Raw genomic sequence first — 25,667 nt, forward strand, 5'->3', positions numbered from 1 at the left:
CGCCAGCAACACACTACCCAGAAACATCAGACAATCCGAAAGAAATAGTAACAAAACAACAATTTTCAATACTTCTTTTAACGTCAAATGACACATTATTCTGGGTTTAAACGGGCCGGTCTCTCTCCATCATCAAGCAATTGCATGCACAGGAAAGACCGCAGGCGTCTTCGTTCCTCTATCCCAGTAGCTTCTACACGTGACGTCACAAACAGTAAATCCAAAAGAAAAACCGTTTTGAGAAAGTGGTATCAGCGGACTGCCATCTGCTGCACTTTGAGGTTAGAAACCGTGCTTTGTGTTGTGAGTTGTATCGATTGTACCGGGACCCACAACTGATTTGACTGATTCCCGTCAATCGTCCCTAATGGCGTCGTGGTTCTATTCAATCACACTTCCGTGCTTGCTTGAGTGACGTCACGACGGCAATCGAAAAGAGCTTTGGTAAGATGTGGAACTAAAACGAAAAGTCGCCTCATCCACAAGGCCGTGAAACGATTAAGCCCGAGTCATCACATTAACAAATGTTTATGTTTAAAATATAGCCCGAATATGTAGAATAGTTAAAGAAGAAGACTGAAAAACATATTTTGGTACCCATTCTTGATATAAAAATTATTTTATTAGGATTAAGTAGTATTAAATTTAATATTAAGAATCATTCGAAAGTGCCATTGTTTTCATAGAGAATTTATCATTAAATTTTTTAATATTATTCTTTAGCAGAATATTACAAGTCAGCTTTATTAAAACCTTAATTAAGTAATCTTTTTTTTTTGCGGTAGAGAGCAAACAATAACAACTACTTTTGATCAAACCAGTAGTTGCGCTGAGTTGGCTTTTACAATTTTTTTTTACATTTAACAAAATAAATAAGAACTAAAAGTTCAGGTTTTCAAGAAATTTTTCGATAATAACACGTCTATCAAATGTAATATTTACACACTACCTGCTAGTATATATACCGAAAAATGACAATAAAACCTTAATTAATGTTGTGAGAATTTCAGTTTAATACATTTGAATGTCTCGTTTTGTTAATCTCCATGGCTTCCAATAAATTTAATTTTCTACTTTTTGTGGCTGTACGTAAAATATCAAAATTGTCGTCAAAAATGTATTTTTCTGTGTTTAAGTGTGTAGCATAATTATAATCTAGCAAACAGTACAAAGAAAAACACATTTTTGACGACAATTTTGATATTTTACACACAGCGACAAAAAGTAGAAAATTAAATGTATTGTTTAATGATGAATTAGATTTAAATACCTCCCCATTATTAAACTTAAATTCTCACAACAACATTAATTAAGGTTTTATTGTCGTTTTTGGTATGTACAGTAGCAGGTAGTTTGTAAATGTTACATTTGATAAAGACAATTGTCATGTCAAAATATATAATTTCGTGAAAATCTGAACTTTTAGTTAATATTTATTTTGTCAAACCAGTAGTTTTTAACTTGGTTGTTGATGCTTTTCCTGTTGATTCAACAGTAGGTACAGGCTGTAACTCTTGCTAGCCCGTCTCGTAGTATTTAGGTTAGATTCTATGGGGCCCTACTATTTCAGTAAAACTTACCTTTGTGTTTTTTTTTGCAACGCTGGAATCCCTGAATGAGCAACTTGCCACTTTTATTCCATTTTTACAATTCCCCTTACAGTTCGGAAGAGAGCAAGTGTTTCAATTTTTTATAATTATTAAATACACAGCCTGTAGTTTAAAAAGGTGTTCAGCAACTCTAGGATAACAATAAAAGTTAAGTGTGTTGTGGTTTATTTCAAAAGAACAAAACAATCTTAGGTTGGTAGTTAGTTGCAAATGTCGGTCTATGACCAAAGATGGCGAATTGGTTACTGTTGTGTTTCCATATTGTTTAATGCATTTATTATCAAATTTCGATTGAATAAAAACCGTTTTTTATTATCAATTTTAGTGAAGGCCAAGCTATATGGATGGATGAAAATATCAGATACGGAAAAACTGATCACTGCGCGACATTCAATAACCCACCGCTCTGTCCAAGCGGTGATTTCGAAATACGGGTGCTCGAAGTCTACGGATTCGCCACGGACATGAATTGAGAAGTCGAGACGAAAACCCGCATACAACGAAGAAGGCAACATAAAATTTCAGGCAAACGATAAAAAACAATCACACAGGTGCATTGTTTCCGACGCCCTCGAGATACCCAAAAGTATGTAAGAAGCGTTCTCATTTCCTAATCAAAATGTAGTGGTGACAATGCCACGGAAGGGTTGCCCTTACATATTACTTTGATTTCACGACAAAAATACATATACACAATTGGAAGTATGTGATGAGTTAATTTCCACACAGGATCAGATGAAAGAGACATTGGAGCGAGTTATGCTCTGCTGGCTTGACCTTGCTGAAAGTTTTCAAAGTAAAGTTTCAGGCTACCTGTATAGCATCAATGGGAACGAAACTGGCCGATATAATTCTAATTATTAAGATTCCCAATCCTTTAATCTTACTATCTCACCTGGAGATATTGTTGAATATTGGGAAAACAAGGCCTATGATGCCTCTAATTGTAGTGACGAAACTTATCACATGCTTCTCATCCCAAACTGGTAACATAACTTCAATGTTGCCATACTTGAGTGCCGAGATGTCAACGACAACCTTAAAAAAGGTTTTTGACGAGTACTAGATCTAGTCCTATTAGCTTTGTATTGTTTATATTTAATTGTCCTGTAACGGTAACCTTCGTACATTTCAAAAAATGTAATCTTTGTATATACCATCCATTCATCACTTGTAATTTCTTTTAGCAGGGAAAGCTGTCTGTTTTTGTTATTTAAGTTTAAAGTTTGTTATGTGCCAAACTGAAAGTGCTGGGGGAAAATTAAGTCTCCCCCCTGGCTGGCAACAGAGTATTTTTTTGTTTTTTTTTTTTTGTGCGACTGTAGTATGCAAGTGAATCCCGCGATTTCAGCAACGTTTTTTTTTTGAAATTTTGACAATTAACTTTATATACAGGGTGGTACAACCTATAATGGATTTACTGTAACAGAATATTCAGCAGATTCAGATAAGTAAAAAAGTTGAGGGTATTGAAATATTGCCATAATTTCGGAGACCGTTTTAGTTTCAAATTGATCAGAGTATTTAAATTTATAAATAATAAACAATTTATAAACAATTGTTTATGCTATAAACTTGTTTTTAAGTGGCAATAAATAAGAAAGCCATTTATTATGTGAATATTTTCTTTATTTTTTTTTATCTGCTGATTACGCCGTGAAAGTTTCTCCGCTATAACTTTTTATTATTAGTTTTTCAAAATCTTGCACAAAATTACTTGAATATTAATTTTTGAAAAAACAATCTGTTTTAAATTTTTACTTTCAAATACTACTGGGAATAGTATTCTGTAAACAAATTTCAAAATTATTGTATTATAATATTTAGTTAATGTAGCTATCGGAGCTTTAATAAAAACCAACATTTTACAAATTGCACAATGCAATCGCGCTGGGTTTTAAATTAAAAAATTGTTTTTCATTGCTAGTATTTTTTATTGATGTTACGTGTTATTAAAGTTTTTAAAACTGACGAGAATGGATGTGGACGAGCAAAATCTTGAAAGCAAAAAATCAAATTGCTAGTACAAATATGTAACAAGTCAGCAACAAATTTATTGTTAATTCTTGTACATCACAGTATCATTACTGATGGTTCGTGTAGACTGTTTTAGTATTCTTATTTTTTGTTTTAACCGGCTTTTTTTAGTTGTAACATTTTAATGTTTTTTTGTTGTTGTATATAGAATAAAAGTATTTAAAAAATGTTGTCCTATGGTTTTTGGTTTACATAATTTGCAGAAAACTACAATAAGAAGTAAAAATTTTGAATGAAGACACAGTCGTTACAGTTTTTCTAAATTGACAAAAAGTGTGGAAATATCGCGTCATAAACACATTGCATTTTTGTGGGTGATGAGATTTTCAAACAATGGCGTCCGTTTTAATAATATTTATGTTTTTAAGTTTGTTTTCCGAAACACCATATCAGCAGAGAGAAACCACCGCTATTGCTTTTCAAAGCGTAATTATTTAAAATTAGGAAAAATTGTATTGATAAACCCGTGCAACGAAGAAACCGAAAGTTTTAGTAAAAACAAAGTGAATTTCTTGTGTCTTAGAGCAGTGCTTGAATGTGATGTTATATAAGTTAGAGTCGTATTTTAGCAATTCGCTGTCGTGATATTTGTAGGTAAATTTGTCGACCCATAAAATGGCGTATAAGCTTCTTCTTGTTGTGTATCTACTATACATAGAGTATGTTCTATATGTATTATATATTATTTGAATTTTTGTAAATAAGATTTTTATTGCGCTGTTGCTGTTGACTCTTGGGTTGAAGTAATTTCTGAAGAGCCGAAATCAGTTGGTGCATGGATTTTGTTAAGAAAACTACATGCGGGGCATATCATTTTTATGTCATAGTCTCTAGCAAACAAGGTGCATTACGCATTATCTAATCCACAAGTGAAAATATTAATAATTTTGTTCCACAGAGATAAAATTTATTTCCTTAAGTTTTCCAAACAATTTTTTGAATGGCCTAGGATTAAATAATTTTTTTTTTCGTTTCCTTTATTCAAAATTTTTATTGCATCCTCCCTTCGTAAATGAAGCTATCAAATTTGGGCCATATTGTCGGATACGTTAAATTTGCAAATAGGCCTTAGGTACTGGAGGTGTTTAAGTTATGTAGACTAAACCAAACAGTTCTCAGGTTAACACTGCCTAACGGTTTTGCTCTCTCCACATAACAAAAGAGATTGATATATCTTCCATTATACCTGATAGAAATCTTCTATTTATAGTAAATATTTGCTGATATTTTCAAGTTGCTCAGCTTTTTAAATAAATTTTTGAATTTTACGAATGACTGGTTCATCTTTGGCGAGAAAAATTGCGCAAAGATTTACAGAAGTTACTTCAAGCCAATGTTGATTCATGTAAATGTTTTGTTACTTTATGGTATAAGCAATAACGGATGTGATAATTAGTTTCGAGACTGTTACCTGTTTGGTTGACAAGTTCTGGTTGAGTTGATGCAAACATCTAGCACATAAAAAAAGTAAGGTGTATGTGCCTGTTTTAGACGAAGGTAAATTAGTTATTGTTGTTGTGACGGTGTATGTTATATACAACTTTTTTCCTATGCTTATATCCAATATTTAAACATTCTGACTGTTTACCTGTAGTTACCAGTTCTTTGTACCGACATTTGATTTGTATTCAGTATCATAAATGTCTTGATATTCAAGATCATAAAGTTTTTTATTTCAAATTTCAATCTCATGTCCCTGAAAATGACCCATCAGGAGTAATTTTATCAGTCTAGTTAAATTACAGCAAAAGAGGAACTGCCAACTCTTTTAATTATGTTTAAAAAATGGTTAACACAGTATATATGTATTTTATCTGCAATATAACGTGTTGTTTACAGGGAAGGCTTACATCTTAAGATAACACTAAGGTGAAAATAAACGCTACAAATTAAAAAAATAATAATTACCATGACTATTGTTAGCGTTTGTTATGTTTCTTAGCACCAAGAACACGACGACACTTTTCCTACTCTAATAAAAAAGATTTTTCCAAAAAGCACATCACTTTGGCACGCATTTTGGGTTGTATTGCTTTCTATTTCTTCAAAATCAAGTGCGCACGCATCATAAAATGCTAATCCTACACAGTCCCAAATCCCAACGAAAAACCGTTTGTGTTATTTACATGTAATACATTTGCCACTATTTAACATTCAATTATAGTAAATATCACAATGGTAGGGCGCCACTGCTTGCATTTAATAGAATTTTCATACTAAAGCCCTTAAAAACGCATCGACTGCTAGGCTTCTAGGGTAATTATAGGGTTACTATAAAAAAATATGTATAAGTGGCTCTGGGCGTGTTAATCTTCCCATTCATCATCATTCCAACTAGCCGAATCATCATCGTCGTCGTCATCTTCGGAATGTATAGCTTTGCTTCTTTCTGCACAATAAAATAAAGAATGTAAATAACCACAATCAACTTCTTGAAATTGTTCAAGTTTATGTACCCTGATATTGGGTAAATCTTTGAACGTCTTAGCCATATACAAAATAAACCAGACCCCACAAACAACTAATCAACATACAGGTTGTTATTGAAATGACATCATACCATCAAAAAAACAAGTGAATCGGATAAAAAGAGCTTATTTTTTCGTAATGTCCAACAGGATGACGATGCTTTCTGCAAATATAATGAGACTATTTATCCCCTACATGGTACAAAACTTAACACCCCTTTTTGTGTGTTGTTTTGACTCACATTACACCATAAACAATCTAAGGGAGTGGGGGAGTTTTTTTATGCGAAAATTATAGTTGTTTTATAGCTCCTCTGGAATTATCAAGGGCATTGTAATATTATTTTGATCAATTCTGTAATGATGGACTGCAAAACTTCTTAACTGGTGTAACTGTGAAATAACTAAGTAATGAAACTGTCACTTATTGAATGACGTGTATACTTTTTTAGATGAGTTAGTGATTTTTGTATAAGAACCATTTACTGTGCTGAAAATGGTCTGTTGTGATTGATTGTAATTGATTTCTTAATGATTTTTGAGAAGTAATTATTGTATTAAATTATTAGACTCTACCAAGTGTTTAAAATTGGACTTGATCGGAAACACAGAGATTCAGAAAATGTATCAACAAGGCCGACAATATTCCACTGAAAAATTAAAAATTCACGTTATATTTGACATTTTCAGGTTTTAACTAAATTATAAAAGATCCAGAAATACATTCGCAATGGAATTTTTTAAAGAAGTGTCCTAGAGTTTCCCCAAATTCAAAGACCAAAAAGAATGTCTAAAACACTATAGTAGGATTTAATTTTTTCAAACATAAGTGACATATTGACAGCTGTTGAATCACTATGATTTAACCTTATTAAAGAGGAAAAACGAGATATTATTTATCACAAAAAAAATGTTAGAATAGAATTTAAACGGCACAAATGGGTAAAGATATTTTTTTAATTTTTTTTAGTAATGGCTTTAAGCTTGAGAACGCTGAATTTTAATATCAGTCATTTGTAACAATTACAATTACTTATGTATTTTTTACTTAAAAAAAGATAGTGGAGGTATGTTTGAAAATTTATACCTTGTAATTTTTTCACAATATTTTAACCATTGTTATACATACCAGCTAGAGCTTTCGCTAAAGCAGTAGCCAAATCATTTCCTGGGGCAGACTCTTTTAATGAGGTGTTCATAGTGGGTTTAATTTCTCTTTCATCCGCTGGTTTTAATTTTATACCCTTGCGAATTTCACTTAACAAATCGCCACGAGCCTCATCCTCCGGTGGCGTAATTTTTCCTTCAACTGGCTGAAATTAATTTTTAAGTATTCTGTAAACATTGAGCAGGTTACAAACCTTTAGACTAGCACCATTTCTAATACTTTCCATCAGAGCGGCATTGTTGATCATAGGAGGTGGAGGAGTAGGTGCATGACCATTAATATCTATAGATGGCGCAACGGGTATATCCATCGGTGGAGGTGGGGGAGGTGGAGGTGGTGGTGGTGCAGCAGTAAAATTGTTTGGCACAGTTTTGGGCGGTGAAGGCGGTCGTGGCTTTCTAGGCAGAGCATCTAAAAAGGAGGAAAAAGCAATAATACTTTGGTTTGGGTAAACTCAAATACTTTAGCCTACTTTAAAACTTCCCAATTTAACGGTTAGAAATTAAAATACCTGAATGTACTCTGGGGCTATCAACTCTATGTAAAACTGGTGGAGGTGGAGGCGCAGCTCTAGTCTGTCTAATAGGACCCCTTGGAGGAACAGCAGGAGGTGGACCACCATCACTTAAGTGTGTATTAGGATCTTCTAACCGAGCGAGGCCACCATGTTTATTAATAAAATCATAGATAAATTCCCTAGTGTCCTTATCCTGAAGTTGCTTTTCAGAAACACCTGCCTATAATGTATACCCAGCGATACAAAATATGTCAACTACAAATGTTTGATAATAGGTAATGTATTATATCTAACCTTTTCAAAAAATTTTTTTAGCTGTTCATCTTCACTATTTATATCATATCCGGATTCCGGACTCCAACCTACATGCGAAATATGTTGAAAATTCATAGGGGTACTAATATCAGCTTTGGTGATGTTTCTTCTACGTTTGGCTAACTTCGCCTCAGGATTTGGACTCTTTTTGTAGATATCATTGGAAGCGGGAAGCCTTAAGGTCTGTGACTGACTCATATGTTTGACTTTCTTTTCCTCCCTTCTTTTCCTAATTAGTATTTTTTGTCCAACTATATCTTTAAACTCTGACGCTTCATCTTGACTGACAAAATTAAAGGCAACTATATACTCCTCACCTTCAAATACATGAAGGTATGGTGCATACTCCATGTATTCCATGTTGTTATACATTTCGTGTTGCCAAATCAAAGCGTTGCTACGCAGACAGAATAATCGGAAAAAGTAATTTTTTCGGATATTATCTTTCACAAAACACAGAATACCCGTGTCTTTCTTGAACCATTGGGAGTGATGGGGTGGCTGAGTAGTAAAAACTTGTACAACAGTAGTACACATTGTTTGGCAACGATTTCCCAAGAGTTTAAACACTTGCAGATTTTCTTCCGTCGAAAGCAAACGCGAACTTTGATTTTCAGTAGGGGGCATTTTCATTCTATATCTGAAGATTTGATCTCGAATATTATAAAACTTTTTGGTAAATTTAGGAAACAATTCCAAATTATAATAAACTAATGACTAATAACACACAGCGTTGTTGACACAAGTGGCAATCACTGTCACTGTCACTACATAACCTTACTTGGGGAAAAGATATGCAGGAGCGTAGTAAGGCACATTTTAACCGTCTAATAATGATTTCCCATCTATATTTTCTACAACACCATATTAGTGCATCCTTTGGTGCAAGACATTTTGTGCAAATATGTCAGCTACAGAGAACGAGCCTTAATTCTCAACTGCCAAAATGATATATTGTTTCAAATTGTTGTCTACCCTAGGATGTTGGATAATATTGAAAAATTCATGCCTATGTCGCGTAAAAAATACGCATAATTTGTTCAAAATCTATTCTGAAATCCTATGTACTATTCGCTACCGCCGATGTCGATTTTCTAATTCCATAGGCATTATTTTATTAATTAGTTAAAATGACTACTTCGCTGGTGTTCCATACTTATTTCGACACATAACCAACACCTATTTATCAATAACAAACACGTGATAATATTGCCAATTAAGTACGAGAGTACTTTCACAATACTAATCCTGCTATTTACATTACAATTTATCTGTTTGTCTGAATATAGATAGGTGGCGAAACTCCCTACATCATTTATTTATCGTTTTTCAACAAATGCACTGTTACGTCTTCAATTTCGAAAAATTTGATACTTGGATCAAGCAAGAAAATTAACGGTGGCGTGTAAATTGATTTTTAAAGAAGTCAAGCAGGGATAATTTATATTCCTCAATATATTGTTTTTGTTATCTTTTTAGATCTACATTCACGACATATTCCAAGAAGTTGTTTATTCTGTAAAAGAAAATAGATTCGCATTAGAAAGTTTTACATTTTTGCGATCGCAAAAAAAAAAACAGTTTTGGGAAAGTCCCCTAATGATCAAGAAATTTATAAATCTGGCAGCGTAGCAGTGCGCAGTTACAGTGAGGAAGATCGATATACATAGCACGTGTATTGTCACTCACGGGAGTTTAATGTTAAAAAATATTGTGAAGGTAAATAAATACAAATAACGTCTAGCCAAAGGTTCATTAGAGGATTTCAAGTTTTTAAGGATCCATGCAAAGTCGCGATACATTAAATATAAACCGGTAGTTACCGAAGTCCGGTTTGTATATTCTAACCTCTATTTAGCTTCATTCAATTAAACTTGGGCCTTGCTACTATTTTTGTTTTTTTTGTTTTGTTTCTTCCCAAAAACATTTTTGGGTAATAGGGTAATTTTTGTTTCAAAACTTTTCACACTGTGTTTTAAGGAAATTAAATTTTATATTACAATTTGTATTCTAGGGTACCCACATATTTAAATTGGCGAATGCGCCGGAACTACCAAGATAAGTCCATTAAGGATACCTTACTCAGTCACAAAAAAGAAACTTTTAAATCAATTTCTGCATTTAACTAAATGAAAATGAATATTTGGTTAATTTCAGATTAAAATGTTTCGCAGCATGCATATGAAGTTGCTGCCTTCAACGCAAATTAAGTCTTTTTCAGCAATACCTATCAGTAATTTGTATAGCTATTGAAAATTAATTAATTTTCAATTAGATCCGATTGGGTAAAACTAAAATATGATTTAAAAGTTATGTGTTACGTATTATGGAAACAAAATCAATCAAATCAAATTTGGTTTCTTGAACTCTATCGATGGGTCGACTTTGATTCACTAAGTGTTGAACATCCTGTACACCTCTGTCGCAATAAATTTCGAGAGGTTAGGAGAATCCGTCACCTTCGAAAAATAGGTTTTATATCACACCGCGTAGACTTCAAAGCGTATATTAATAATTTTTCTATATATGTATATGAATTTCTACAACTTCGTTACTGATTGCGAAAGCAAAAGGATTTATTGAATGTGTAAATAAATTATAGATTTATTGAGACACATTTAAAATATTTTGAGCGAAAAATTTAACATTTGAAAATAATTCGAAAACAAACGAAGGTGTCAAAATGCTGTTCTTACAGAATCTTAAATTCGTGTCAATTGCTATGCAAACTTAACTAGAGTGTTCATGGCATGTAGTATAGTTTTTGTAAAAAACACTTTTGTATTGCTTTGATTGTCACTATTTTCCTGCGAATTTAGTATGTCTATTAATTTTCCTGCCTTCACTCATTTTTGTACTAATTTATGATATCTCCTTTCCTCCAGAATATGATGGTTTTTCCTTATTTGTTGTTTGTTAATGAAAGAAGCATGCAGAAGAAACAAAAGTAATTATATGTAAAGTTTAATCACCTTAATATACAACAAACACTCTTAAAAACTGCTTCTAATTGACTTGAGGTTACATAGAAATAATAATATATAAATTTATTAATAGTAAATGATATATATATATATATATATATATATATATATATATATATATATATATATATATATATATATACATATATAAGGATCCAAATTATACGGAATTATATATATATAGAATTTCTTGGAATTTCTTGATTGATGATATTGCTTGGGTTGTCATTTAAGTTTGTATTATTATTTACATTATTCCTTAAGGTATAAAACTAACCAAAAAATAATATCTTGTGTTTGAATTTTACCCGTTTAATTTCAGGTTTTGAAGCAATCCAGATCTATCGATATTTTCTATAAACGCTGCATCCTCATTAATATGACTTCTAAATCGAAGGAAGAAAATAACTTTCTCTTTAACACCGATCAAGATGATTTAGAGAGACGTAACGTGATGTTTAAGAGTGTAGCTTCACAGTGCGGTCACTTTTTGAACGCCGACGAAGAAAACATTGTCGTTATGATAAAAAGTGCTTCACCCGTTAGAGATTTGGAAGAGGAGGACGAGCGGCAAGAAGAATCGACGGAAAATGAGGACGAGTCTGTTCAGGTAAGTAACATCTTAATTGTCTTGTCTGGAACTTATTGCCATTTCCCCAACTTTCGTTTGCCATATATTGGGAATCAAAATCTAAATAAGTACTTCTTGAATATTTAAGGAATTTATACCATTTTTTATTAAATTTTGCTTAACTTCAACACTCAAAATCAACATAAAACTAGTGTCATAATTATAAGAGACAAAAAAATGATTATGCAAAAAAATGAACTCGAAAGAAGAGCGAGTGAGTTTAAATTCGACTCTCAACATTCGGATCCCGTAAAAATTAAGTTTTTTGTTAAAGTTATCTTTGGCAAAGGAAATATTTTATTTTAGGATTTACGAAAATGTTGGAAGTTTGAATAGCTTTTTTATTACCTTTTTAATGATAAAATAGTTATCCTTGTAACTTCGACAATCCGAAGGATTTCATCTTTCCAATCCCTCATATGTAGATGGGATAGTGTTTTGGTCTTATAAGTTATTAGTTAAATAGTTATTGAATTGAAACGCCTGGGATGCAGTCAGAAATATTTCTGATAAGATAATTGCAAATTTTTGGATACTTCCCTCGTCTTCATCTCGAGAGCCCAAGTAAAGTTCATATACTGGAACTTGGAACCAAATATTCATAAAACATTTCTAATAGGAAACATTTACTCCAACCTCAATCTTGGTATATACTTAGAGTATCACACTACAGCACAAATTGGTTTAATTAAAAAAATTCGGGCATAGTATGAGTGTAAAAATAATATGCAGGTTACGCAGTTGTTAATAACCATCTTGTCGTCCCACTAAACTGTAACTTCCTCTTTGAGCGTCAAACTTGGATAAATTAAATGTTACATGCAATACCTCAAAGCCTTGCACTGAGTTGCCTAATTGAATGAGATTTCCTAATATTAGTCGATGGAGGACTAAATATTTTGACTTGTATTGCTCAAAACTAAGCAAAACTAACTAAAACTATTAGTTACTCCATGGAGCTGCGATAAACATATAAGATCGGCGATACTAGCGAATCGAATTTGTATATTCGATTTATAATGTCGTATATAATGTTTATAATTAATTATTAAAAAGTATTTAATTAAAGAAAGTAACTGATTAGTAACTATTTTTCTATCTATTAATAAATTTGTTATTAGTATTTATAAGATTTTCGAATGCTCTGGCTTTAGGCTAAAAAAATAGATTTTACCCTTGGTAGTACGCAAAGGTCTAAAAAGGTACAATTTTTGAGGGCCTTGTTGCCCCAGAGGGCCGCCTTGCCCCACCCACCCCATGTATGTTGTTTATGTAGGAACTACGAGTTCAGATCAGCGTAAGGGCTATTTTTATCCTTGCCCTGCTCTCTTCGTTCCTCCATTCAATCATATTTCCAACAAATCGCATCCGATGCAGATATGGTTTGTTAGGATTTACGAAGTTTAGTCGAGAAGTCTGAGGTTTGTGTGCTGAACTGTTTATAAAAGTGACGGTGTGGTGTTGTTAGAAAATTTTTGACATATTAGGAGCAAGTTTCTGCATAAAAATACACCTTAGGTTTCCGTGAAAATTATATAACGTAAATGGTTTTTAATTTTGGATGCAACAAAAGAAGTGGAGAAGAAATAGTTCTTTTCATTAAAGGCAGGATGCAGAAGGAAATTGGTTAATACATAAAAGAAACGGGAGATGGGGATATGTCTAACTCGTATATGTCTCGTCTGAGTGATGAAGAAATGGCACAAGTCAGTAACTGTAAATTTTCTCCTTTATGTGCCCCCTCCATTTCGAAGGTTGGCAATTATCAAGTCTAAACAGTTGGTTGTTACTGCCGCCAAACGACTCCCCAAAGTTCCTCAGAGTTTCGTCTCATTAATTTAATTTTTCCTTGCATAATGACTTGTACCATTTGATATGTTTACACTACAGATAACGAACATTTCTTCATCGCTTCTGTCTGTTGCAGGTTCTAGCAGTAGCAGTTATTTTGTTCAATATTGAATTGAACAAAATAACCATCCATGCAATTTTCTGTGCTCCTTTCTAATCTCATCACAGTAAACAATATTCCTGCACATCTTGGTTTCGGATGCCGACTGGTCAAGGGTTGTTCACAACGTACATGAGATAGATTGTAGACCCAGTGAAACCATTATTTGCAGCTGCCACCGCTTCTCTTTCAAATTCCGGTACATTCGATAGCAGTAATTGACTGAGAACGAGGTGTTGAGCGATAACAAACATTTACAAAGTCTAGCAGACATTGATTTCCTCGTTCATTTGAGTTGTTTCCAGACTGCGAAATGCGAAATGGGATTTTTAAAATAAACAACGACGACGGTCCGTGGTTTTGGCATTGATGAATTTTTCTTAGCGTCGCGTGTTTGTTTTGGCGATTGGACTCGATCTATTATAGTTTTTGCTTTGATGACGCTGCTTTGACTTATCCGGTTGCCGAGAAAATTCATCTAGTTGAAACCAACTGTTAATATGTCTTCAGCAGGTGGTTTTTTTAAACATCTTTGCTGGATAGGAAAAGTTGCAACTTTTTACTCGACACGCAATAATAAAAATAATTAATGAATTGTAAAAATTGCGACAGTATTTCGCAAATCAGTGGTTTCCACACGATATCGTGGGATTTCGCAATATTTCAGTGAATTTTGCATGATTTCGTATAATTCGCAGCTACTAAGAACCACAAATTAAAGTTTGTGATGAGGATTGGACTGAGGAAGGAGCTATCGCTATTGTTACGGTTTACGGTTACGGAGGGTGAGAGAAAGAGCGAGCGGGGGAAGAAACATAATTTTAACTATGCTTGGTGTCCCAAAAGAAAACCAATCTGTGAATCCTGTCCATACGTTTTTCGTTTTTGTATGACGGCACTAATTTTTAGAATGAGTATGATGTAATGTGAAATTAAAAAAATCAAACGTCATAATGTGGCGAACATGTTAATAATCACTTTAATTTTTTTTTTAACGCTTTCCTAATGCAGGTAATTTGTAAAAAAAAAACGTTTTAATTAAATGCACGAATTTTGTAAAAAAAAAACATATAATAATAGATAATCAATTATGCAAATTAAAAGTTTTGTAAATATATGTACATATGTGTAATATGTGTATAATATCGTATACCAAAATCTTATCGTATTTGAAAAATTTTGAATTTTATATCAAAGTGGTTTGCAGGACTGCTATCGATTTCTCCTACTGAAAGCCTGTGTTTTATAATTGACTAATTAACTAACCAAATATGATTTGCTTGTTAAATTTCTTTTAAAAGAGTGGGCCAGCAATGGCCAAGTTAGGATTGTGTATCTTTATTGGTTATCAAGATAATTAGAGAAAGAGAACGAATGTTTTGTGATGCACTGTGCATCCGAAAACCATCCATATTTTTTTATTTGTTGAATAAATTGTTATCATTTAATGAAAATTTGCATGCATTTTAAAATTGAAAGATTTTTTTGCTTTTTTGCTCCAAATTTTCAGAGAGCTTAAATACCCCGAAATACCAAAAGGAATGGGCTTATAAAAAGTAAATTTCGTATATTTAAAGGGTGATTCAAAACAAATTCGAAAATCTTAACTACCTCTTATTTTAAACAAGGAATCATTTGCTGAAGTTTTACGCATTTGTTTAAAAAAAACTCTTTTAAATGAAATACATTTTTTTATCTGAATTCTGAACTTAAAGCCTATATCTGCGGCCGATTGCGACAGTATTAACTACTCGAAAATGGTATTATAATATAACGGTGATATTTGGTCGATCTTCATTCGAAGGAAGGAAAACCAGTGAAACTTCAAAAGAGGCAACTGTATTAATCCAAAATGGTCAATAAATTTATAGATTACAGTGATTGATAGATATTTCAGAAAATAAGAAAGTTGTACTTTTTGTCTGGTTGCCCAAAATATAAAGAAAAATATATTTTTCAAATCATTTGCTGCATTTTAGGCACTCAGAAAATTGCATTTTTCTTGGGTATGCAATTTTTTAAGCTGTTTTGATAATAGAATGCAAAAATTGGAATAAGAATTATAATGAGTATTTTATTAGTGCGTAGTGTAATTCTGAAACAGATGGTTTTGTAAGTAAGATATATTTTTTTCAATATCTCAGCGTTATTTTAACCATCTGTTTTAAACACGTCTTATATATGGCGACAGAGAGAGAAAATAATTGAATAAAAAGACATTAGATAAAATCAATAAAGAAAATAACAAAATATTAGTTAAAAAACGCAAAAATGTATTTTTAACTGATTGTAAGACTTCTCGTTCAAATATTATTTAAAAATTATTCTTTGTATTGTAATTAAAAACAAAGTGAACATTCTTGGACCCATCCTGTAGTGAATTAATTGTCAGATTTTTAGCAAAGATGGCGAACGGAAATGGAAAGATTACCATTTTCATTAAAAGATATCCATTTACGTCCGACCTCAAATGTCGAATGGCGGTTCTTGATCCCATATTTTCCAAACATAAATTTTCCGAGCGTTTTCTTGAGCTCTTGACTTCATTTAATTAGTGAGGGTCAGATATCCGATCAGATGTTATCTTTATTCAGTAAGGGCATAAATTTAAAATCTTTCAAACGCATAAAGTAACATTGAAAGATTGCCCTGTGAGATTTGTATGTAACTAACCCTCGCAACAACATACCTCTAGCCTACTGAGCTAAAGGTTTTTCTTAAAAATATTGCTGCCAAAAGAGCAGGCAAGGGGGCCCCGTATCACTGACAAATTTATTTACAAAATGTTTTGCTCGTATTTTTCTTTTATTAATCTTTCTAAACAGGACTCGTTTAAATTTACGCACCTTTTAAACTTGCTCTAAGCGCCACCTGCCTTCAAATTTCATTAATTTGTAGAACATGTTTGCTTTGTCTATTCTCAGATTTGCCTTTTACGATGTTTGTGGTTTATTTTCGTAATTTTCCTTTAAAAAAGGAAATGTTTATACTGACATAGAACTTTTTACTGACTATGCGGAAAATACACCGTTACAACTGTTAATGGCAGATTAAAGAAATGTTGTGAGCAGGACAACAAGAAGGCGCTTCACGGATTGTTGTCCTAGAGGGACGCATTGTTTTTTTACCTGCGGACCACTATGGAACTACCCTGGAATACCAATATGGAATGCACCCTGTATAAAGTGTCCTTCACATCTCGAACTTCAAAGTTATGGCACACTTCGGTAAATATTAAAATTTGTACTGGTAATTGCGGTTTAAAATTAATTTTTTTCAAATATCTTGCGACTCCTGTATTATAGACGAAACCTTAAACTCTCTCTTTTGCACACTTTACGTTACTGACCATATCAAATTATCAAATTTTTCATGTATCGCCAGTAATTCACCCACAAAAGCGGAAATTTCTAGGATTTATTAGAATTTTTTGCCCACAAACGACGTACCCTGTATATAATTCCAACAATGTTCAAAATAGAGGATATAGCACTGGAACTCCTTAGTTTCCTGGTATCCGAATTTTTCTAATGGAGTAATTGGTTCTCAAAAAACTGCCGGGATTTTGAAAAACCATGCAATACATGGTAATATTAAATGACGTCATCGCGTCTAGATTATTTTAAATATCTCGCACAGCGAATGTGATACTTCTCTCCCAAGTCTGAAGTCGGTAGCTGCAAATTTGGAGTACTTATTGTATTTTTTAATATTGCACGGAATATCGCGAACACCCGTTACAATACTTAAAAACCGTAAATATAAAAGTTTAAGCTGCCTATATGGGCTATATCTTCATCTAAAAGAAACTGACATCTAAAACACAGATTTGAAATTATTGACAATTTTCAATAATAGGAGGGCACCATTTTTCAGTTTTTTTGAATTTGAGGCGCACCCTGTATATTTTTGAAAAATTGTCAAGAATAAAAGTTTATGGAGTCGTTTCCTCTGCGTCTTCTGGTTCAAGAATTTTTTCGGTCTTGTAGACGGTTTTTGAAAAATGGTCTTTTTTGTAGTCCCTTGCACACGCGATTGTTAATTTTTTTTTAAATACTTCTCTGATTTAAAATATATCGGGAATGATGGTGAGAGTTTCACCAATAGAAACTTTAGTAAAGAGGGATTCTACGTCGAAACTAACCAGAATATGTTGTGTATCTAATGTAATACTTTTTATTTGTTCAATGAAGTGAAAGGAATTAAGTACGAAAGTCTAAGTTTTCCCTGTAAGGGGTTTTAGTAAGGAAGCTAGATATTTTGCTAGAGATTATGTTGCAGAACCAATGGTGCTGACAATAGGTCGAGGGGGTAATCCTGGTTTGTGAACTTTTGGGACTCCGTAGAGAAGAGGAATTTAAGAGTCTAATAGAGAAGAAGCCTTAATAATAGATTTAAGGATGCGTTCCATAGATGACTTAGATCTTTTTTAAGTTGACGATATGATTTCTCTGTAAGAATATCTTGAATATTTTCCTGATATTCAATGTGTTCAATATTAGATTTAGTGGATGATTGGCGAAACGTTAGCTAGTTCCAGTCAACAAAAAGCAACGCAGGACGATTCCAGAAGTTTTATAAAAAGTATTACAGTAGCCCGTGGAAGTTTCTTTGAAAAATTAAAATATTTAGGTTATTTTTCTGGGACATGGTTTTAATATAAAAGTAATCAACACTAACGTTTATGTTGTTTTTGGTATAAATGAGGTTATGTTTTGTTTGCAAACAAGACACACTGGTTTCAAATAAATCACACTCGATATATCGCTTAAAGTAATTTCTTACTCTACACTTATACGGAGATACAGCCACTTACCTCGCTTACATATTTAGGTAAATGCGCTAAGCTTCCTTGAAATAATACTTTTAAAATACGGCTCTCTTCTGATCAATAAATTTTCCAATATATATTTTTAAATCATTAGAAAGATTAAAATGATATGAATTTCTAAGTATATCAATTGGTGTGCTTTTTTTTCTTTTCTAGGTTTTCCTTATGAAGTGCAATGTGTAATCAATCCCCTTTAGCAATCATCTTTTTCTATTGTAAAATTTGTCTCAATTTTATCATCCACACACCATTCCCGTTTAAGTGGAGTTCACTGCCGAACACAATTCTAATCTTCCTTGGGTAAAGAAGCCTCCGGGCATTTTGCAAGAAACGACTATAAATCCGACGATAAGTAATACCGCACCAGAGTTAATACAATTTTTATCCCAACAAAAGATAAAGAAACAGTGGAAAGCTCCCTACGTATCGATTTCTGCGGTCGGCAGCGTATATTAAAACTTTTGGTAATTTCCTCGAAGATGTATTTTATAATTATTGAAGACCTAATCCTAACGTCAACCTATCGTCGCTCTCTTAGTGTAATTAATTATTTCAGTTGACAGCCAATGTTAGATGTAATGGGAATGAGGACAATTGTCACATTCGCATTTCAGGAAATTGGCTAAATCATTCAAAGCAACCTTAACCGATGACCGATTCCCTTTTAAGCGGTTTAATTTCACCGAACACATCAGGTGTGACATATATTTGCACTGTCAGTAGTTTGTCAGTCCTTTGTCTCGCTTAATCGTTAAAGTAAACCACTACCGAGCACCTCTCTCCACGCTAGAGGTACAATTAAATTTTACCCCACGCAGTTTAATTATTTGCGGCCGATGAAATCCGCGGTCCGATATTAAAACGGAACCGTTAGTTTTGTCTTATTTTAGGGCGTAAAAAACGAATTTCATTAACGTCTCTTATGTAACACTGACTTCCAGTTCGATAAGAAATTTGGCTCATTCCTGTTTAAAAACTTATATAGAAATAAGAATAATATGGTTTTGACGTGTTTATCAGCTTCCCACACTCTGTCTTCCATTTGACTAACTTTCTTTATTCGCTCTTGCAAGTGGGTATCGGCGACCCTCATCTTAAGAGTGGTGTTATGCTTTGCTATAAACCAATTCTATTTCGTCGACAACAAATTTCGTACAAAGGGATTTATTCAAATTTACAATCTCCAGCAGCTGCTTTTTCAGCATATTCCTTATGAAATTGCTTCCCATTTAAAGTAAGCCACTTTTTTTCCACAAAAACGGAGGGTATCCACGACCCACGACTATAACAGTCCCAGAAGGCATAAGATTTTTCATATCTTCTTGATAGTTTCCAGTCCCTTTTGATTGAAATGCTAGTAAACCACCACCATTTTTATCCTACTATGTTTTATCAAGCTTCATTTGTGTGTCTTCCAGATATTAACTAACTCTTCGTCATGTGGTCATCGTCACCACATAATTTTGTCTTTCTTTCATTTCAGGCATTTTTTAATCAAGTTTTTTTCCTTCCCGTAGTTCTTTTTGGTGACCTGATTGGACCACATTTATTCTCATGTACAGGTGGGTATATTATCGACTGTCCAAGTCCAGTTATATACGAACACATTTCAACTATTTTTGCTCCGAATGTTAAGTTTTGGCGGCGGAGAACTTTGAACATATGGGAAATGATAATGTTCTCTTTTATAAATGGGGCAGTTTTACTAATCCCTTTTTCACCAACAAATTTCAAAAACGAAATTTGCCTGGGGTGGGGGTAAACAACTACCTGTCCGTTTACCTGCCACTCTCGAGACTCTTTGCAAACATATCGCAGCTCCGGCAGAACAGTGATCGAACTGCAAAAAAAATTTGCACGCATAATTGTGACTTTGAAAACTTTGTATTAGTAAGTTTTATACATATAGTATGTTTTACCATATATATTAAAAAATATGGACTTAATTTAATTTACAAAAATTTTGCGCTTAAGTCACTGCTCTGGCGAGGTAAACGGCTGTATCTCGGCAACTATTCAAACTAGATGTTTGTATTAAAAAAAGTATGATAAAAGTTGGCCCAAGAAAATGTTTGAAATTATTTTGAAGTTCGTGGGATGGCCGCTAGGAGGTGCAATTATAATCTCAAATCATTTAATTAGAATTTTATTTACAGAATACCGGATACACTCTTATTCCGTTTTTTTTTTTTTTTGAAAAAATCAGGTGTACTGATATATTTGTTTCTATTCAGTATAAATATGGATTAAATTATCTTCATTTTGAAAAAGAACTAGGTTCTGTGGCGTACCGGGAGATAATTTAACAATTTTTGATCAAGAAAAAAATACACGCCACTGACTCTTATAATTTTTATTATTTTCTTTTTGCATTAATCCATCCAAAATAAAAAAAAATTATCTCTTCAATTCTTCTTGTATACTCCTTCTTTTTCGAGAATAAAAATTAAAAAAAATTGTTTGGACATCAATGATGTAGAAATATATGAAAGTTTCCTTTTTCTTTTGTTTAATCTAAAAAAAAGAAATGGAAATTGCAAAAAAGTCAGTGGTGTACCTTTTTTTGTTTATTAAATTTGTTAAAGTATCTCCCAGTACCCAACTGAACAAATTAGAAAAAAACAGTTTGTTTTGCGAAATGTGTACTAAAGTTGTCGAAGGTGAATAGAAAAAGGAACAGAGATAGATATGTATATTACTATAGAGTATATGAATTAATTAAAAATCGCAGTGAAAAATTACAGCAGAAATTAAATTATAATTTCCGTAGCGACCGTTTGGAGCAAGCAAATTTGGCCCGAAATAATTTTAACTATAGGAAATTGAAAATCGTTTTTAGATAATTGATTACGAAAATAGATTTGCATTTTCCGGTCCACTGAGACGAACGAAGGCACGTGGTCGGAAAAATTGGGTTTTACATTGTATAGCGTTAATGAAATATTAACATTTCAAATGAGTTTTTGGAACACGTAACGTTACGTTAAATTTATCGTTACTGTTTCGGTTGGGTTTCCCTTTGATAAATTTCGGTTGGAAGTTTAATTCGTCCATTAACAATTCGGCTATAAAAAGTCTATAAAACTGTTAAAAGTTTATTAATATTGGCAGTCGAAGACCGACGTGATTTTTTTGTTTTAATGAACACACAATTAGGTCACCGTTAAGGTTTGCCGGGCCTCAAAATTTTCCGGTCCAATTGACTGTAAGTTAAAAACCAATCACCACGTAATTGGAGTTTTAATTTAGCTACCTCAAAACTAGTTCCCATCAGTCGAAAGCAATGTCTCCCGTTAATGATATTAACGGGGTTCAGGTTATATAAAATAGGATGGAGCGCTCTGTATGTTTCTAGACTGAATTGAAAATTAGGTTTCGTCGATTTTGGATGTAATTAACTTCATTTGATCATCATTTAATATTTTGTTGTTTATAAAAAACGTCAAACACCCTAAGTAAGTTTACGTAGAAGGCTTTAAAAAGCAAATTCTCAAATAGAGTAATTGAGTAGTAATTGAGTAGTACTCAATTACTCTATTTGAGAATTTGCTTTTTAAAGCCTTCTACGTAAATTTACTTAGGGTGTTTGACGTTTTTTATAAACAACAAAATATTAAATGATGATCAAATGAAGTTAATTACATCCAAAATCGACGAAACCTAGATAGATAGATAGATAGATAGATAGATCGATAGATAGTGTTGTTATAAAGTGTATCTGACAAAAATTTTTTTATTTCCAGTAAATATAACGTCCGATAGAGGGCGTAACAACTAACACGGTGACAATATTACTTTTACGTAAGCATTTTAATTTTTGTGCAGGACCATAATGTCGTATATAATATTGTGTACCAATTTGGGATATGGAGGATATTAATAATCTTTTTTTTAAGTGTTAGCTAAACATAAAAATGTTTAGTTATAAACAAAAAAGTAAAGTAGCAAAATAAAACTTTTAAAATCTTTACTTAACTTAACTTTATACACAAAAAAATGACAACCTTGTTCTATCACTATGTATTGTTAACAGTATAAAAGACCCAGAAGGATTTTTTGAATTAACGATTAAAGATAAAAAAATAGAATAGAAGACTGTTTTGTTTGGACTATTAATTAGGATTAGGTCTTGTATTTTAAGCATTCTTAGTAGTCCATAATAAAAGAAGAATATATTTCAAATGTACCAAACAAATAAAAGCTGACGAATTTTCTCATTTGTGGGCAGCGTATTTTGTAAAACTAATCAAAAATAACTCTTTACGGCCCCCATTTGCAGCATACTTACCGATAGGATACTTGCCTGAATACTTATGCTTTATATATGGCAAATTAATGTATAACAACGGATTTATTAAGAACTGTATTTTTTTTTAATATAAGATGATAAATTAAAAAACCCGTAGATTTTTGGTAAATATAATATAATCAAAACAAATAATTTTGAAATGAACTTTTGAGTCCGGTTTTTGTATATGTAGCAAATTTAAAAATGAATTCTATTTCGCGGTTTGTTGGATAAAAAGATGAACTCCCATTGTTATATTGCAGGAAACATCAAAGTTTTTATAGTCAAATGAACGTAATATTAGTTTTCGAAAATAGATATTTCCAGTCAAATTGATTTGGAGATGAGTTCAAGACCATTACTATTAAGGTATTAAGGGGCTACAAGGTATCATAGAAATCAACCAATAATTTCTCTGACCTACTACCCCTAAGGATGAAATTGATTCGGTTAAGGGAAGTGTTGCTTCAAAAGATGCTTTACAACATATTTTCAGTGTAGTAATAATCTTAGATTAATTAAAAAGATGTATCTTGACCTGCTATAGATCACTTCACATTTGCTTGACATGGATATAGGGGGTGCTTATCTACGATATTGTACTGAAAGTTTTGTAAAATCTAATTTTAAAAGTATTACCCCGAGGTCGAGTTTAGCTTCTTCGACTAATATTAGCCGTGATTGTGCTTGCATATCAAGGACGTCTACCGATTTTATTATTCAAAGGCCATCAAACAGGACGGATTCCCTCAAGAGAACAGGGCAAACACGTCGTCCTATTGAAGTTGCTAACTTGTATTACAATACGGAACGCCTGCAGCTGTTCACACATTTTGGCGTCCCAGACAATAATAATTAGTGCATACGGTAGGACGATAAAGGACAACAAGACACCTTAAACGAAGCAGACTGGCGGCGTTCGGGAATAACTATCAGCAAATAGGTAGCGATGTATGTACATTAAAGGGGGCGCTGGAATTAATTTTATCCGACCTTAAGCGAGAGCAGACACGGGTTCATAGTGTGTCGGTGGTAATGGCCAAGAATCCTTCTATTTGATATAAAGGTTGTCGTCGGAATCCCAGCAATTACAACGAAGTCTTGTATTTAATTTATATTTAAAAAACCAAATATATTAAGTAAATCTCCCTAGAGAATTGCTATCTTGCTTATAATTAAAGTGGCACCACCTACCAACCTCAGCGTCTATGTTTTTTTGTACGATTTTCATTTGTTTTTTGAACATCGCAACTGGTTTAACATCGTACTGTGAGTGACACGATTGCGATCGCTTGCTTCGTCACCAGGTGGCGTTTCTTGACATTGTTAAAAAATATCATTTCCTGATAAAGTAATATATACAAAGATATTATTTTTTACCTCATTAGATAGTCAAATAGGGGCCCAACAACCTAGTAACCTAAAATGTGAACACAAAAAAATAAATTTGGTATTAAATTAAAAATTTTAACAAATAAACTCTAATTTATTATTTGGGATGCCCAATGATATTAAAAAAAAAACGCTACGTATCTCATATCGTTATTTTACGTCAAAGTATCTTGATTGCCTGCCTGTTTAATTAGTTAAATTAGTTAATGTCTATTGTACTGAAAATGTCTTATTTAAATAGGGCGAGATTATTTTCATTCTATTTAATTCAATAATTTATAAAATTAGTTCTCGGCAACTCAAAACCTGAAAATGTCAAAAAGTTAAAAAGTTTACCGAACTTGTTGCGTACTACACTTTTTCTACGACCGTTAGTTTTTGGGTACATTTTCGCTAAACAACACGAATTCATTCACTGACATGACCGTCAGAATTGACAAGCGGCAAAATTCAAAGCGTGGGAAATATCTCTGAAAACATCCTATAGCTCCCAAATCCGTGCGGTAAAATCCGGGAAATTTCCGATGTGGCTCGGATTCGTGGGAAACGAATCTGACGTGGTAAACTGACGCTTTCCGCACGCTAGATCGGTGGGTAATTAGGTATTTTACAGACGGGAGTAGAAAAAACAATTTTATTTAAGTATTTTTTTTGATACAATAAGGGGAGACAAACCACTATTAAAACTAGCTGAAACTTTTTAAAGTCGCAATGGAGACCATCGTAAATTATTTTACGAAAGCTTTTGAATCGGTGAATAGAACTAGATTGAGAGTACAGAAATCGATCAAAAGTGTCTGACATATGACCTCATATCCTTTTGTGATATTTTTCATAATCAAGTGAGCGAACCTCGAATATCACGTGTATTGCTAGTTGGTCGTTACCAATCGAATTCTTACTTGACAAAGTTTAATTTAGCTATCAGGAGACCCAACATCCTCCAAAGGCCAAGTAAATGTTACCGCCAACGAAATCGCACATCAACTACTCCTAAACGGTAAGCCTGATCAAACTGTAAAAGTGACCCCCACCTTCGGGATGGCACAACAGCCTTGGCAATCTAATGAGGCTGCAATCAAGTCTCTGAAGGCCAGAAAGGCCCCAGGCCCAGACGAAATCCTGAATGAGTTCCTGATAAACCTAGGCCTATTAGCCCAGAACTGGATTCTTCAAATGTATAAATCCTGCTGGACCAACAATACAATCCCAAAATTGTGGCTAAAAGCTAAAATCGTAGCCGTCCTTAAACCGGGGAAACCAAGGAAAGGTGCTAAAAGCTACCGTCCGGTGTCACTGTTGTGCTCCCCTTTCAAACTCTACGAATGCTTTATACTTAACAAGTATGGGCCTCAAATCGAGAACCATCTAATCTGATATGACACCATAAACCATAAAATATTACTGGGAAAATTTTTCAGAATGACAGGAGACTACCAGCTGACGAAAGTGATAAAAACAATGCTATCTAACAG

The 25,667-nt window shown here is 33.1% G+C and overlaps 2 protein-coding genes across 9 annotated transcripts in view; one reads left to right on the forward strand and one right to left on the reverse strand.

The window, feature by feature from the left end:
• The window catches only part of LOC132697187 (GTPase-activating protein skywalker), an 80,734-nt gene extending 75,440 nt beyond the window's left edge, over positions 1-5,294 (forward strand). For 3 of the 8 annotated variants that reach the window (XM_060662484.1, XM_060662485.1, XM_060662490.1), the window contains one exon: positions 1,936-2,095. In XM_060662484.1, the coding sequence (XP_060518467.1) occupies positions 1,936-2,083 (148 nt within the window). In that variant the 3' untranslated portion in view covers positions 2,084-2,095. Of the gene's footprint in view, positions 1-1,935 lie in introns of all 8 variants that reach the window. The other 5 variants (XM_060662488.1, XM_060662486.1, XM_060662487.1 and 2 more) reach the window with 2 other exon arrangements.
• A 602-nt stretch (positions 5,295-5,896) lies between these two features.
• LOC132697188 (actin nucleation-promoting factor WASL-like) lies at positions 5,897-9,237 on the reverse strand. Its single transcript, XM_060662493.1, has 5 exons — positions 8,095-9,237; positions 7,795-8,020; positions 7,477-7,694; positions 7,245-7,428; positions 5,897-6,036 (listed from the first exon to the last, which is right to left on the reverse strand). The coding sequence occupies exons 1-5, from the start codon at positions 8,746-8,748 to the stop codon at positions 5,954-5,956; spliced, it is 1,365 nt and encodes a 454-aa protein (XP_060518476.1). The 5' UTR covers positions 8,749-9,237; the 3' UTR covers positions 5,897-5,953.
• Between the last annotated feature and the right edge of the window lie 16,430 nt (positions 9,238-25,667).

This window comes from Cylas formicarius, unplaced genomic scaffold, assembly GCF_029955315.1.
Source record: "Cylas formicarius isolate icCylForm1 unplaced genomic scaffold, icCylForm1.1 PGA_scaffold_1__22_contigs__length_36826433, whole genome shotgun sequence".
Classification (NCBI taxonomy): domain Eukaryota; kingdom Metazoa; phylum Arthropoda; class Insecta; order Coleoptera; family Brentidae; genus Cylas; species Cylas formicarius.